At 37.2% G+C, this 14926-nt stretch overlaps 1 protein-coding gene and 1 pseudogene across 1 annotated transcript in view; one reads left to right on the plus strand and one right to left on the minus strand.

Moving 5' to 3' along the window:
• The window catches only part of COG3 (component of oligomeric golgi complex 3), a 77816-nt gene extending 68900 nt beyond the window's left edge, over positions 1-8916 (plus strand). The window contains exons 21-23 of the mRNA XM_016205440.2: positions 1355-1482; positions 2252-2350; positions 6822-8916. Of these exons, the coding sequence (XP_016060926.1) occupies positions 1355-1482; positions 2252-2350; positions 6822-6851 (257 nt within the window). The 3' untranslated portion in view covers positions 6852-8916. The remainder of the gene's footprint in view (positions 1-1354; positions 1483-2251; positions 2351-6821) is intronic.
• Positions 8917-14698: 5782 nt separating this feature from the next.
• LOC107531359 (small nuclear ribonucleoprotein G pseudogene) lies at positions 14699-14926 on the minus strand (annotated as a pseudogene).

A 14926-nucleotide genomic window follows, 5' to 3' on the forward strand; every position in this document is an offset into this window, starting at 1 on the left:
ACCCTCCTCAATTAAAAAAAGTTTTTTTACATACATAAAATTTGAATTGTGGGAAAATATAAAATGAAAAGTAATTCTGTTCTCTACCTCCAAACTAGTCCTCTCAGAGGTGACCACTAGTAATGGTTTTCCCACCCAAGTTATTTATGTATGTACTAGCATATATGAACTTAAAACATGTACAAATAGGTTATATTGTATTCCTTGCTTTTTAAACTTATTCTGTAGCTTGGAGTCCTTTCTGTACCAGTCTCTCCAGCTCTTCCCATTCTGTTTAATGGATGCATAGAATATATCCCTGTAGCACAATTTCTTTAATAATTTTATCAATGTTATTTAAATTATTTTTACCATTTTGCTTTTCCATACACTGTTTAATAAATGTCCCTGTACACAAATATTTTGGCATTTTTCTAGCAGTGGAAATGTTAAGTGACAGAGTATGCGAATAGTCGATTTCGCCTAATATTCATTCCTTCGAAGAGGTTGAACCAGTTTGTACTCCCATCATCAGTAGATGAGGGTGCCTGTTTCCCCACACCCCTGGCAAATGTCTTTATTCACAATCTTAATTTTTTTGCCAATCTGAAAATATCTTAATATGCATTTTTAAAATTATGAGAGGTTGAACATATTTGAAATGATTAATCAGTCTTTTCCTTTTGTCACTTCCTAGGTAATTTCCTCCTTTAAATACTTTTATACAGATTGCTACTCTTCTTTTCCATTTTAACTTTTTGACTGGGAATCAAATCCATAACCCTTCGATGCGCAGGCTGACTCTCTAACCACTGAGCCACACGGGCTATGTAATTATTTCAGTTACAGTTTTCTGGAATTCTATTCCTTTTCTGATAATACAGTTTAGAATGTAACAAATGAATTTTTAGTTCCCATTAAATATGTGTGGCTATTTTCTGAATGATCCTGTAAGGCAGAGAGCATCTCTTACTGTGAGTCAGTTCTGCAAACGAATAAGCTCATTCATTATGAAGTAATTCTTATTAACATCTTTCTGCAAATGGTTTTTTAGTATATTTACCTAGACACTTAATCTCCAAGTTCCAAAGGCACCAACCGCATCACAGCCCCAGCAATGTCCTGAAGCACATGGGGGTAGTTCTTTTTGCTGCCTTAACCCTAGGGGTTAGCATTTTATATTTAGAAGATACTTAAGGATTATAGGGCTTGTGACTAAACTTAATAAATAAGCAAGAAAAGTGAAAGCTTTCTTTGGGGAGATAAAGAGTTTTTTCTTTCGCTATTTTTCTCTCCCTTTATTTCCCTCTGAATTAAAATGGAAATGTTTATTCTCTTTTTCTTTGTGACACTAATGAGGTTAATTTCTTTCCAGCAAAGGTCAGTGACCTTGTGTCAAGTGTCTACAAGACAATAAAAGCAAAGCTGCCTCTGACCTTAAGAAGTATGTCATTGTACCTATCCAATAAAGATACCGAGTTCATCTTGTTTAAACCCGTTAGGGTGAGTATCATGATAATTTATTTGAATGTCGTTCAGTCTCTTCAGGTGTTCTGGCCTTGTCTACCATTTTCCTCTTAAAAATAGTTCTTCCTGTTGGTGCACTATTCTGGTGAAGTTGACTAATAATCACTGTGGTTCTTGAAAGGCTTACGAAGCTGGCATTTGTCTGATTATACCTTTTTACCTCCACCCTCACTTTGTTTTAAGTACCTTTAGCACTAAGATACTTTCTACCTAAAAGTAGAAATTAGTAAATAAATAAATAAATAGACCCTCACATTGGATGTGTGGCCCAGCACTTGAAAGAGCAGCCTTTCAGGAATTTTGCCTGTGTTACTTGTGAGTAGTGGAAATAAATGGCTTGCAGCAGCCACTAAGGTATTAAATGTCAGAGCAGATTTAGAACTCATAACTTCCAGCTCTTCGTTGAGCTCACATCCTTACCCAAGGCATTGGCTGATTTTTAAAATGCATTTTGTGTCTGGGAACTTGATTATCTTTTGTGTAAGAAATTTCTGGTGAAGACTCTCTAAGGGGACAGGACTTGCTATGGTTTGGTTTTTCCAGGAAGTATTCTGTAAGAAGTCTTAGTCTGGTTGTGCCAGCATGTGAAATATTAAGTGCAAACTATGTCTTTTCCCTGAAAGATACATTCCCTCCACTCATTTTGGCAGTTATTACAATTTAACATTCTTAGTGCTTCATGTTTTAGATGGCTGTGCATGTTTTTAGTGAGTCATTTAATATGATTGCTTCTTCTCTTTCTAAGAATAATGTTCAGCAAGTCTTCCAGAAGTTCCAAGTTTTGTTAAAGGAAGAGTTCAGTCCTGAAGATATCCATATCATTGCTTGTCCTACTATGGAACAGGTAATCCATAGTCCCAAGATCCTTTGTACTTAGTTACTTTACATGAGTAATGTCTTTGAGTAACTATGTTTTTAGTTTTACTTTTTAAAATTGTACAATATTTTATTCTGCTGAGCAAGAGTTCAGACTTGGTCAGATTTTTGGTGATGGTTTTAGAATTTTCAATTGCTTTTGATCCTTCCTAACATTGAAAGTTGCTGTGTTTAAGATGAATGAACTGTTTGTGAGAGATTCAAATAGTGGTATTTAGGTTGCTGAATAATTTTTTTGCAATGTGCATGAGAAGAGGCCCACATTTCAAATGGAAAAAAAAAGTTATTTTAGAGATAAGATACGAGAAGTGTTTGTTTTCTCTCTTCTTCTTAAATTAAAAAAACTGAATATAGAGCTCAGTTTGTTTACTATCGATTCATTCAGTTCAGTCAGCAAGTTTTTATGGAGAATCTGTTATGTATTAGGAGTAGGCTGGTATATGGATGATATTTTAAGTTTAGTACAGTTTAGGATTTTAGTATAGTAAGAACTAGAGAATTTGGGGGAAAGTGGTAAGGTTGGTGAGAGCCTAATTGGAAGGAGGCTGGGAGGAGAGAGACTGGAGGCAGAGAGTGTGGATAAATCTTTTGAGGTATTTTTTATTTGGGGAGAGAAAAGATGGCGTGGTAGCTGGAGGAGAAATGGATCATTTTTTATTGAGATATAATGCGTATACCATAAAATTCACCCTTTAAAGTAGACAGTTCATTGGTTTTTAGCATATTCATTAAATTACGCAACCACTACTACTATCTAATTCCAGAACATCCCGTCCCCCCTCCCCCCCGCCCCAAGAAATTCCATACCCATTAGCAGATTCCCCATTCTCTGCTCTTCTCCTAATCTACTTTCTGTCTCTGTGGACTTGCCTATTCTAGCCTTTTATGACTGGCTTTGTTCTCTTAGCATAATGTTTCCAAGGCTTATCCATGTTGTAGCGTGCATCAGAACTCCATTCTTTTTCATGGTTGTATATATTCCTTTGTATGGATATATGGGCCATATTTTAAAAAGATATCTCTGTAGTTCTAGGGTTGTACATTTAATAGACTTTTTTGTAAGACATTTGAAATAATTATATTCTGTGATTATACTATTAACTACAATATAGTTAGGCTTGTTTTCACTATTTAGAAATGTTTTCTCCCATTTTGACTTAATTTTGTTTTTTAATTAGGTAAAATATTTACATAGCTTCCAAGTCAGAATTATAGACAAAGTAAATTTAGAGATGTCTTATTTCCCATTCTAGTCTCCTCCAGCCTTTTCCTTTCCTCCCCCTATAGATAACTATTTTATTATCGAACTATAGGTAATTCTTTATTTGTGATTGTTATTAACCTTCCTTTTTTTATTTTTAAAGATAGGGGGAAATGCATGTTTGTATGTTCATGAGGAAGATCCAAAGAGAGGGACTTACTGGTGGGCTGCAACCTACAGTTTGAAAAACACTAATAGATGCTGGGAAAATGTCCTTGGGTAGAGAAGGGGGGTGGAATCTCAGGAGCAGTTTGAGGGTGGAGCCTTTATTAGGTGCATGGGGGTTCAGATGTGGAAAAGCAGAGAAGGCTGAGTGAGGGGCGCACATGCGGGGCAGTAGTGGCAGTGATGGAAGCTCACGGAAGCTGTCATCTGACTGCTTCAGGTCTGTGAGTGACACAGGAAGGAAGGTCATCACTGAGAGTGAGGAGGTGCTAAAGTGATGAGGAGGGAGGCTCAGTTGAGTTCATTGGTTACAAATCCATGAGAAACCATTCAACATAGTTGTCTAAGTTTTTTCCCTCCGGTCATAGTCAGTTGCATGAATGTAAATGGGGAGTAGCAGGGGGGGGCTTACTGAGAACACAGAGTTCCTGAGCTCCCACTTGACTCCTGCTGGCGAGGTACATGTTTTAGTGTATGTGTGTATATATCTGTAACTTAAAAGGCTTGCATATGAGCAACTCAGTTGCTTTGCTTTGCGTCTTTCTGTTCCCCTATTCTTTTGAACCACTAAATTATTTTCATGATTTACTAGTGGGTTGCAACCTACAGTTTGAAAAACAGTAGTAGATACCATCATTTTCTCTCTGCCTTGATTCTCTTTCAGAACTGTTAACATTTTCTAGATAATAGTAGTAATAGCCGATGTTATTGCCTGCTGCCAAGTACTGTTCTAAGCATTTGACGTGTATCACCTCATTTAATCTTCACGTGACCTTCCTATATTTGCCCTATTTTACTAATGAAGAAGCTGTGGCCTTGAGAGGTTGAATCACTTGGCAAGAGCTGCATGATAGAAACCAGAACCTTGTATTTCCATGCTAGGGATTGTTCCAAGAGGGAACCCTCTGGTTTGCTCTCACTTTCTGTCCCATTTTAAATTTCCCTGGAAATTGAATATTTGTGACCCATTTCCTTTTTTAAAAAATTGAATTTATTGGAGTGACATTGGTTAATAAAATTATATAGATTTCGGGGGTACAATTCTAAACACATCAACTGTATATTGTACTGTGTTTTTACCACCCCAAGTCAAGTCTCCTTCCAGTGACCTATTTTCTTAACATCCATTGTATGGCATTGCAGATCGTCCTTGACTTACGATGATTTTTTGACTTTATGATAGTGTGAAAGTGATATGCACTCAGTAGAAACTACACTTGGAATTTCGAATTCTGACCTTTTCCTGGGCTCGCAAAATGTAGTACAATACTCTCTCATGATGCTGGTCAGGGGCAGCGAGCCACAGCTCCCAGATTACAAGGGTAAACAACCGATATTCTGCTGTATGTCATTGAGTTAGATGAGTTTGCCCAGCTGTAGGCTAATGTAAGCGTTCTGAGCACGTTAAAGGCTAGGCTAATCTGTGATGTTTGGTAGGTTAGGTGTATCAAGTGCATTTTCGACTTAACAATATTTTCAACTTAGAGTGGGTTTATCAAGACGTAACCCCATCATAAGTTGAGGAGCATCTGTACAAATATTTTTTCAACTTAATTTTGTTATAATTTCACATTTACAGAGAAATGCAAGATGGTAATAAGGAACTTTACCCAGTTGTTCAGTTTGCCCCATTTGCTTTATCATGGTTGTTTTCTCCTTTCTTCTCCCTCCCGACTTTTAAGTCATTTAAGAGGAAGTTGGGAGACACTGTGTTCCTTTACTTAGAAATATTTCAGTGTATTTCCTAAGAATGAGGAATTCTCTCACTCTACCCTCGCACAATGATCAAAACAGAAAATGTAACATTGATACTATTATCTAATCCACAGTTTATATTCAGATTTTCTCAGTTGTCCCAGTAGCATCCAGGATCCAGGCCAAGTGTTGCTGTTGTATCAAGCTCATTAGTTCCTTTTAATCTGGAGCAGTTCTGCATCTTTTTCGCCTTTCTTTACCATTACAGGCCAGTTGTTTTGTAGAATGTCCCTCAATTTGAAGTTGTCTTTTTTCTCATGATTAGATCCATGTTTTGTATTTTGGCCAAGAGAAACACAGAGATGATTTTTTGTTCCTTTCAATGGAAGTATAAATTGCTAAAAGAGGTTATGAGGTTATTATTTTTTTAATATATTGATTTTAGAGAGAGGAAGGGAGAGAGAGAGAAGCATTAATGTGAGAGAGAGAGAAAGATTGATGTGAGAGAGAAATATCGATGGGTTGCCTCCCGTTCACTCCCTGACTAGATATCGAACATGCAACCTAGGTATGTGTCCTAACCAGGAATCCAACCTGTGACCTTCCAGTGCATGGGACAAAGCTTCAACCAACTTGAGCCACATCGGCCAGGGCTAGGTGATTATTTTGGGTTTATTACAGTGTATTTCCTAAGAAGAGGAATTCTCGTTCCAAAATAGTTTGTACTTTATAGAAGGGTTCACTGCCATGTTCATTTAACTGCAAGTCTTGCTAGGGCCTGGCTGACAGTTTGCAGTATGTAGGCTGCCTGCCATTTCCCCTTTGTCACCAGGGTGGATTTCTCTGGTTTTCTGGCTGGCTCTGTGTCACCCCCTCCTTTACAGAGCAGACAGGGCGCTCCTGGGTTCAATAAGAGTAAACTTGTGAGCTGAAATTCACTTGTCTTGCCTGTTCTTACACTTTTGAGAGTCATTTGGTCATTTAAAGAATTTCTCTTACATACAACGCTTCTCAACGCGCACACTGCATAGAAAAAGGTGAGGTTGATTATTTAGATGTATTTCTTCCCCTTTTCAGTGCTGGTATGTAGTTTTTTCTGTCGTCCCTGTTGGATTCTGAATGAGTTGAGGGTCTGGATTAGATAATGGAGTGTAACTCCCCATGGGCCTCCACAAAACGCAGTGCCCAGTGGCAGCTTCAGAAATCAGACCAGCATTGTGTCCACTTTAGACTTTTCCTCTTATTCTGTTTTTGAGGATCTGGACAACTTTTCTTACATCACAGCAGAACTAATGACACCTTTCACTTTGCTTTTCAGCTGAACCTCTTGCTATCAGTTTCCAAATAACCAGGCCAGTCCAGCCGTGCTTGTAAATGGTCTGTCCGGTAGGAGCAGCTGAGGAGTCATGCCGCCTGCGGGACACCTGAGGAACTGTATGTGGGAACGTTCCCGAGAACCACACAGCGTGCTACTTACTTATTGCTGACTACAGAATGAAATACAAGCAGAGTGTTAAAAAAATTGGTGTTTCCCTTTTAAAAACATCAAAATGCCAAAGATTAATCTGTGAGCAGCGGTAACTGCCTCATTTAAATGGTCTCAAGAAATGTTAGTTTTTAAGAGGTAACTATGGTGGGCATGCAGTGAGATGGTTCTTAGCAAAAGATGTGCAATGAGAATAGGTTGCAATAGGTAGTGCAGAGAAGAACTTTATGGAAATACTGCTAATTAGAAAGCTTCTGAGAGTAAGGTTTGTTAAAGCATGAAACACTGCAATACTTTTAACCACTGAGCATTCCATAGTGACTTTTTTTTTTTTTTACTTTCAGAAATGTTATTTCTACATTCAGTATGTTTCTCCTATCACTTTGAAGATTAGTTTGGAGTAGGTTGGATGCTTCTGAGAACACATTCTGCTTTCCTGGGAATTCAGGGTGTTATCTTCCTATGTTTTTTTAAAAAAAAGTTATTATTGAATTTATTGGGGTGACATTGATTAATAAAATCATACAGGTTTTAAGTGTACAACTCTATAACATACCTTCTGCACACTGCATCGTGGGCTCAACCACCCAAAGTCAGGTCTCTTTCTGCCACCATCTATCCCCCCTTTGCCCTTTCCTACCTCCTCCCACCCCCCTTTTCTTGTGTTTTTTATGTGAGTTAGTTTCAAGAGTCAAGGACCTCATGTAAGGTCCCAGTATCTATACTCCTTGAACTGCTTAAGTACAGACGTTCAAGGGCAGGGAGTTGCAGCCTCCCCATGTGCAGCATCTTTAGTAAGAATCTTCATAATACAACACTCCGTGTTTGTGATTGGGAAGGACCTTTAAGGTGTATTAACTCCAGCACACAAAGGAGAGAAGGAAACCTGATGAATCGCGTACCTTGCATGAAAGCCAGGGTTACCAGCCTTCTGTACACTGCCTTCAGTTTCAGTAGTTCGTTATATTCGGTGGCTGTGCCATGTGCCTGCTACAGCGAATGCATTTTACTAACAGAGACAAGTTGGGTGAAGATGGCCTGCCCCTTACCACCTACCACACGTATCAGGGACCATCAATTAAATAATGCACTTCTATGAATTTCCCAACAAATACCTATTTTCTGATTGGGTTGGTTTTGCCTCTGATATCCTAGTGAATGTAGCCTGCTTTTTGGATCGAAAGGAATTTTGAGTATACAAACACTAGCCTGGAGCTGGAACACTGACGAGTGTTCTGGAATGTAGCCAGCAGACCTCATTCTGCGTGACTGCAGCATTTCTCAGACCCTTAACGCAGACGCCTTCAGTGTGTAGATAGATTACATGTCTGTCATTTTAAACAGGTCACTTGTTTTTTCAACTCAGTTTAAATTGGTGATGGATGTTGTTTGATAGAGCTTAATACTCCATATTTTGGGAAGGTGAAAGGTAAGGAAGGCCCATATTCTTTGACATGAAATGAATGAAATAGGAAGATTGTACTTACTTCCACTTACTCTTTAAAATACATGTTTAATGAAATAAACTGTAAAATACCCAGTTTTGTGTATTATATGTATATTTGATTTTTAAAAACCTTTCCAAAGAAATGAGGACATGATTATTGTACTATACTGTGATTGATGTAATTTGATGTACAAAGCAGAGTGTGTTCTTAAGGATAAAAATATTTGACAGCACTTGTTCTTGTGTGGATATTTTATTTCGGAAACACTCAAACACCTTACAGAGTGCTGAGTAGGTGACGGTGGTCCAATTTGTCTGCTAAATGAATATTTGTTTAAATCTGTACAGTTTCAAGTGTTTACTTATACAAAGAGTGTATATACTTTCAAATAATTTAAAAGGCTTTATGTTATTTGGCTAGAAATTGCTGTTTTTAAGAAATGTGAATTTTTTAAAAAAATAAAGATTTTTGCTTCCTAACATGTCTGTGTGTGGATTCTTTTTAAAAAATTTTTAATTGAAATTTTATTGTGCTAACTTGTGGATTCATATGCAGTTGTAAGAAATAATAGAGAGAGATCCCAACGGTAACATCTTGCAAAACTACGTCACAAGCAGGGTATTGACATTGGTGCATGCCGCCAATCTTATCCCGACTTCCCCAGTTATACTTGCACTGTGTGGATTCTTTTGGCAAGATGATTATTGTGGAAAGACATTTCTGAAGCATCTTAATGCTTTATTAGTTGAAAGATTGTAAATTTTTCTCTGTTTACAAAACTGCCAATTTCCTGAGTACTGTCAGCTCAAATGGTTGTGTTGAAATTTAGTAGTAGTGAAGTAGCAATAAAAACAAATTTGTATTTTCCCTACTTTAACAACTCCATATCTTTAAGTTCTCTTCTGCTACCACCTAATAAGTGAGAAAGAATAGTCAACCTTAGTTTGTCACTGGGGCCATTCCTTAAAGGAACTTTGGGACATTGGCGAGAAAACCTTACTCAGAAAGAGGAACTAACTTCTTGCTTCCGTTCTGGAGCATTCTTCTCCTGGCGCCGCTTCCACCAGTGTGTCCGTCTGCTCTTTCTCAGTACCCAACCCCTGGAAACTTGAAATTGTGGCATCTATTAAATCACGATCCGATGAATATATATTTTCCTTTTTGGAAATAAAGGGTTTTAAAAACAATTTCTGATTGTAAAAAGTGTTCACTATTAGACATTTCTGTAGTGTTTGAAATTTTAACGTAAACTACGAAAGTCTTTAATAAATGAACCCTGAAAGGCAAACTGCTATGAAATATAGCAGTGGATTTTTCCATGTATATTCTAAAATAATTTTTCTTACAAGATTGAACTTTCTCTCACATTTTTAACCACGTGGGTTTTAATTATCAGTGTATACACATATACATGTAAATGATTTGAAAGTAAGTTGAAGACATTATGACATTTTATCCTAAAATATTTCAGCATCTCCAAACACAGGACATTCTCCTACGTAACTTTAATACCATTATTATACCTAAAAAAAAAATTAGTAATATCTAATAGGTAGGTAGCCCATATCTTAGTTTCCTCACTTGTCCCCCTAAATGTGTCATAGCTTCTTAGCCAGGCTCATACATTTTATTTGGTGATTGTGTCTCTTTAGTACCGTTTAATTTAGACAACTCTTAAGGTTTTGCTTGCTTGTTTTCATGGCACTGACTTTATTTTTAAGTGTAGCCTAGTTATAGAATGATGTGCCTCACTTTCCTTATTAAATTCAGAATACCTAACAATAGAATACATACTTTTCAAGTACGTGAAACATTTGCGAAGATATACATATACTGCACCATAAACCCCAAACTGATCTACAGCAGTAGTTCTCAAAAAGGGATGACCTTCCCTCTCCCCTCCCATGGGACATTTCCATTGTAATTTTTTGTTTTTTTAAAAATTTATTGTTGAAAGTATAGATGTCCCCCGTTTATTCCCCCCATTATCTCCACGCCACATCCACCCCACCCCCAGGAGTCTCCATACTATTGTCTGTGTCCATGGGTTATGCATATAAGCATATAAGTTCTTTGGTTCATCTCTCCCCTTCCACTCCTGCACCCTCAGCTTCCCTCTGAAATTCCCCAGTCTGTTCCATGCTTCTATGTCTCTGGATCTATTTTGTTCATCAGTTTATTTTATTTGTTATAGTCCACATATGAGTGAGATCATGTAATACTTGTCTTTCTCTGACTTATTTCCCTTAGCATAATATTCTCCAGTTCCATCCATACTGTCCCAAAGGATAAGAGATCCTTCTTTTTCACAGCTGCATAGTATTCCATGTGTGTAGATGTACCACAGCACTTTTATCCACTCATCTACTGATGGGCACTTGGGCTGTTTCCAGATCTTAGCTATTGTAAATTGTGCTGCTATGAACATACAGGTGCATATATTCTTTCATAATTGGTGTTTCGAGATTCTTAGAATATATTCCTAGAAGTGGGATCACTGGGTCAAATGGCAGGTCAATTTTTAACCTTTTGAGGAAACTCCATATTGCTTTTCATAGTGGCTGCACCAGTCTGCATTCCCACCAGCAGTGTACTAGGGTACCCTTTGCTCCATATCCTCTCCAACACTTGTACATTTAAGTCTTTTGTCCATTTTGAGTTTATTCTTTACATAGTGTAAATTGGTGGTCTAGTTTCATTTTTTTGCATGTACCTGTCCAATTTTCCCAACACCATTTATTGAAGAGACTGTCTTGTATGTTCTTGCCTCCTTTGTCAAATATTAATTGAGCGTAATGGCATGGTTGATTTCTGGGTTCTCTGTTCTGTTCCACTGACCTATATCTGTTCTTGTGCCAGTACCAGGCTGTTTCAATTGCAGTGGCTTTGTAGTATAACTTGATATCTGGTATTGTGATCCCTCCAACTTTGTTCTTCTTTCTCAAGATTGCCGTGGCTATTAGGGATGTTTTTTGGTTCCATATGAATTTATGGAGTATTTGTTCTAAATCTGTCAGGTATGCCATTCGTATTTAATAGGGATTGCATTGAATCTATAGATTGCTTTGGGTAGTATGGATATTTTAATGATGTTAATTCTACCAATCCATGAACACGGTATATTCTTCTACTTGTTTATATCTTCCTCTATCTCATTTTCAATGCCTGTAGTTTTCTCAGATCCTTTACCTCCTTGGTTAATTTTATTTCTAAGTATCTTAATTTTTTTGTTGCAATGGTAAATAGGATTGTTATTTTAGTTTCTCTTTCTGAGAGATCATTATTGGTGTATAGACATGCCATCGATTTCTGGGTGTTACTTTTGTAACCTGCTACATTGCCAAATTCATTTATTAAACTTAGTAGATTTTGGTGGAGTCTTTAGGATTTTCTATGTACAATATCATGCCATTTGCAAATAATGACAGTTTTACTTCCTCCTTTCCAATTTGTATGCCTTTTATGTTTTCTTCTTTCCTGATTGCTGTGGCTAGGACTTCCAGTACTATGTTGAATAACAGTGGTGATATCTCTTTCTTGTTCCCGTTATTAGGGGAAATAGGTTTAATTTTTGCTCATTGAGTATGATGTTGGCTGTAGGTTTGTCATAAATGGCCTCTATTTTATTGAGGTGTGAACCCTTTATTCCCACTTTGCTGAGGGTGTTTATCAAAAATGGCTCTTGGATTTCGTCAAATGCTTTTTCTGCATCTGTTGATATGATCATGTGATTTTTGTTTTTCAGTTTGTTCATGTAATGTGTCATATTTATTGATTTGTGAATATTGTACCAGCCTTGTATTCCTGGAATAAATCCCACTTGGTCATGATGCATGATCTTTTTAATATATTGCTGGATCGGATTTGCAAATATGCTGTTGAGGAATTTAGCATCTATGCTCATCAGGGATATTGGCCTGTAATTCTCTTTCTTTATAGTGTCTTTATCTGGTTTGGGGATTAGGATAATGCTGGTCTCATAAAAAGAGTTTGGAAGTATTCCTTCCTCTTGGATTTTTTGGAATAGTTTGAGGAGGATAGGTGTAGTTCTTTGTATGCTTGGCAAAACATCCCAGACATGCGAAGCTGTCTGGAACAGGGCTTTTGTGTGCTAGGAGTTTTTCTATTACTGCTTCAATTTCATCAGCTGTTATTGGCCCATTCAGGTTCTCTGATTCTGCCTGACTCAACTTTAGAAGATTGTATTTTCCTAGGAATTTGTCCATTTTGTCCAGGTTGTCCAGCTTGTTGGCATATAGTTGTTCATAGTATTTTCTTACAATCCTTTATATTTCTGTGGTGTCAGTTGGTACTTCACCTCTTTTGTTTCTGATTTTGTTTATTTGGCTCCTCTCTCTTTGTTTCTTGATGAGTGTGGTTAAAGGTTCATCAATCTTGTTTATCTTTTCAAAGAACCAGCTCTTGGATTCATTGATTTTTGATTTTTATATTGTTTTTTAGTCTCTGTGTCATTTATTTCCACTCTGATCTTTATTTCCCTCCTTCTACTCACTCTGGGCTCTTCTTGTTGTTCTCTAAGTCTTTAAGTTTTAGGGTTAGATAGTTTATTAAAAGTTTTTCATTTTTTTTCAGGTAGGCCTGCAGTGCTATGAACTTTCTTCTCAGGACTGCTTTTGCTGTGTCCCATAGATTTTGGGTTGTGTGTTCATATTCACTTGTTCCCAGCTATTTTTAAATTTCTTCCTTGATCTCCTTGTTAACCCGTTCATTGTTTAGTAACATGCCATTTATCCTCCATGTTTTTGAGTGTTTTTATTGTTACTGATTTCTAGTTTCATGCCATTGTGATCCAAGAGGGTGATTTCAATCTTCTTGAACTTGTAGAGACTTACTTTGTGTCCTAACATGTGGTCTGTCTTTGAGAGTGTCCCTTGTGTATTGAGAAGAATGTATATTCTGCAGTTTTGGGGTGAAATGTTCTGTAAATGTCAATTAAATCCATCTCATCTAGTGTGTCATGTATGGTCACTGTTACTGTGTTGATTTTTTTGTCCTGAAGATCTATCCAGTGATGTCAGTGGAAAGTCCTCTAATATGACTATATTGCTGTCGATCTTTCCCTTAAAGTTCTTCAGAAGTTATTTTATAAATTTAGGTGCTCCTACATTGGGTGCATATATGTTCATCAGGGTTATATCCTCTTGTTTGATCAATCCCTTTAGTATTATGTAGTGACCTTTACCTTTCTTATCTCTCATTATGGCCTTTGTTTTGAAGTCTATTTTGTCAGATATGAGTATTGCTACCCTAGCTCTTTTTTTCAGTTTCATTGCATGGAAAATTTTTTTCCATCCCTTCACTCTCAGCCTGTGCGAGTCTTTTGTTCTAAGATGGGTCTCTTGTCAACAGCATATATTTGGGCCATGCTTTCTTATTCATTCAGCTATCCTATGTCTTTTGATTGGAGCATTTAATCCATTTACATTTAAGGTTATTGATAGGTACTTATCTATTGCTATTTTAGTTCTTTATGCCTATATTTCTCTCTCTATTTCTACTACTTATTACAGCAGTCCCTTTAACATTTCTTGCAGTGCTGGTTTAGCGGTGATAAACTCCTTTTGCCTTTTTTGGTCTGGGAAGCCCTTTATTTCACCATCTATTTTGAATAATAGCCTTGCAGGATAGAGTAGTGTTTGCTTTGCATTACGTTGAATACTTCATGCCATTCCCTTCTGGCCTGTAGAGTTTCTGATGAAAAATCAACTGACAGCCTTATGAGAGCTCCTTTGTAGGTAACAGATTGCTTTTCTCTTGCTACCTTTAAGGTTCTCTCTTTTTCTTGAATTTTTGGCCTTTTAATTATGATGTATCTGGGCATGGGCCTCTTTGGATTCTTCTTGCTTGGGATTCTCTGTGCCTCCTAAACTTGTGTGACTTTTTCCTTCACAAAGTTAGGGAAGCTTTCTGCCATTATTTCTTCAAATAGATTCTCTATCCCTTGCTTACTCTCTTCCCCTTCTGTCATTCCTATGATGAGAATATTGTTATGTTTTGTGATGTCCCACAGCCCCCTTAGACTGTCCTCCTGTTCTTTTTTTTGGGGGGTTGTTTGTTTTTTGATCAATACAAAAGTTTATTTAACAAAAGTTCAGTGTCAAAATGGACAGGACTGGATTTTTATATTGTGTTAAAACAGGTACTGCATGGAGAGGGGACATGAGGAAGCAGTTCATTTCTGGTGAGTACAGCCATTCTTTATACTCGTTCCAAGGCTTCTAACATGATGATACTATTTTCTCATATTACCACCATTTCAATATTGTTCTGTTGCCACTGGTTGCCATTTCCACATATTCATCTATCACAAGAATCATAAAGGGATCAAATCCCTGCAATATTCCTTGGACATGCCTGCCACCATTTAATTTCAGTGATAACTTCTTGTCCATAAATTTTTTTAACTCAGGAGGGTGAGCTTTGCTCATGGTGTTTAAGCGAGCTCAAAGATACCTCCAAACGGAATTC

The sequence above is a fragment of the Miniopterus natalensis genome, chromosome 2 (assembly GCF_054644295.1).
Source record: "Miniopterus natalensis isolate mMinNat1 chromosome 2, mMinNat1.hap1, whole genome shotgun sequence".
Taxonomy (NCBI): domain Eukaryota; kingdom Metazoa; phylum Chordata; class Mammalia; order Chiroptera; family Miniopteridae; genus Miniopterus; species Miniopterus natalensis.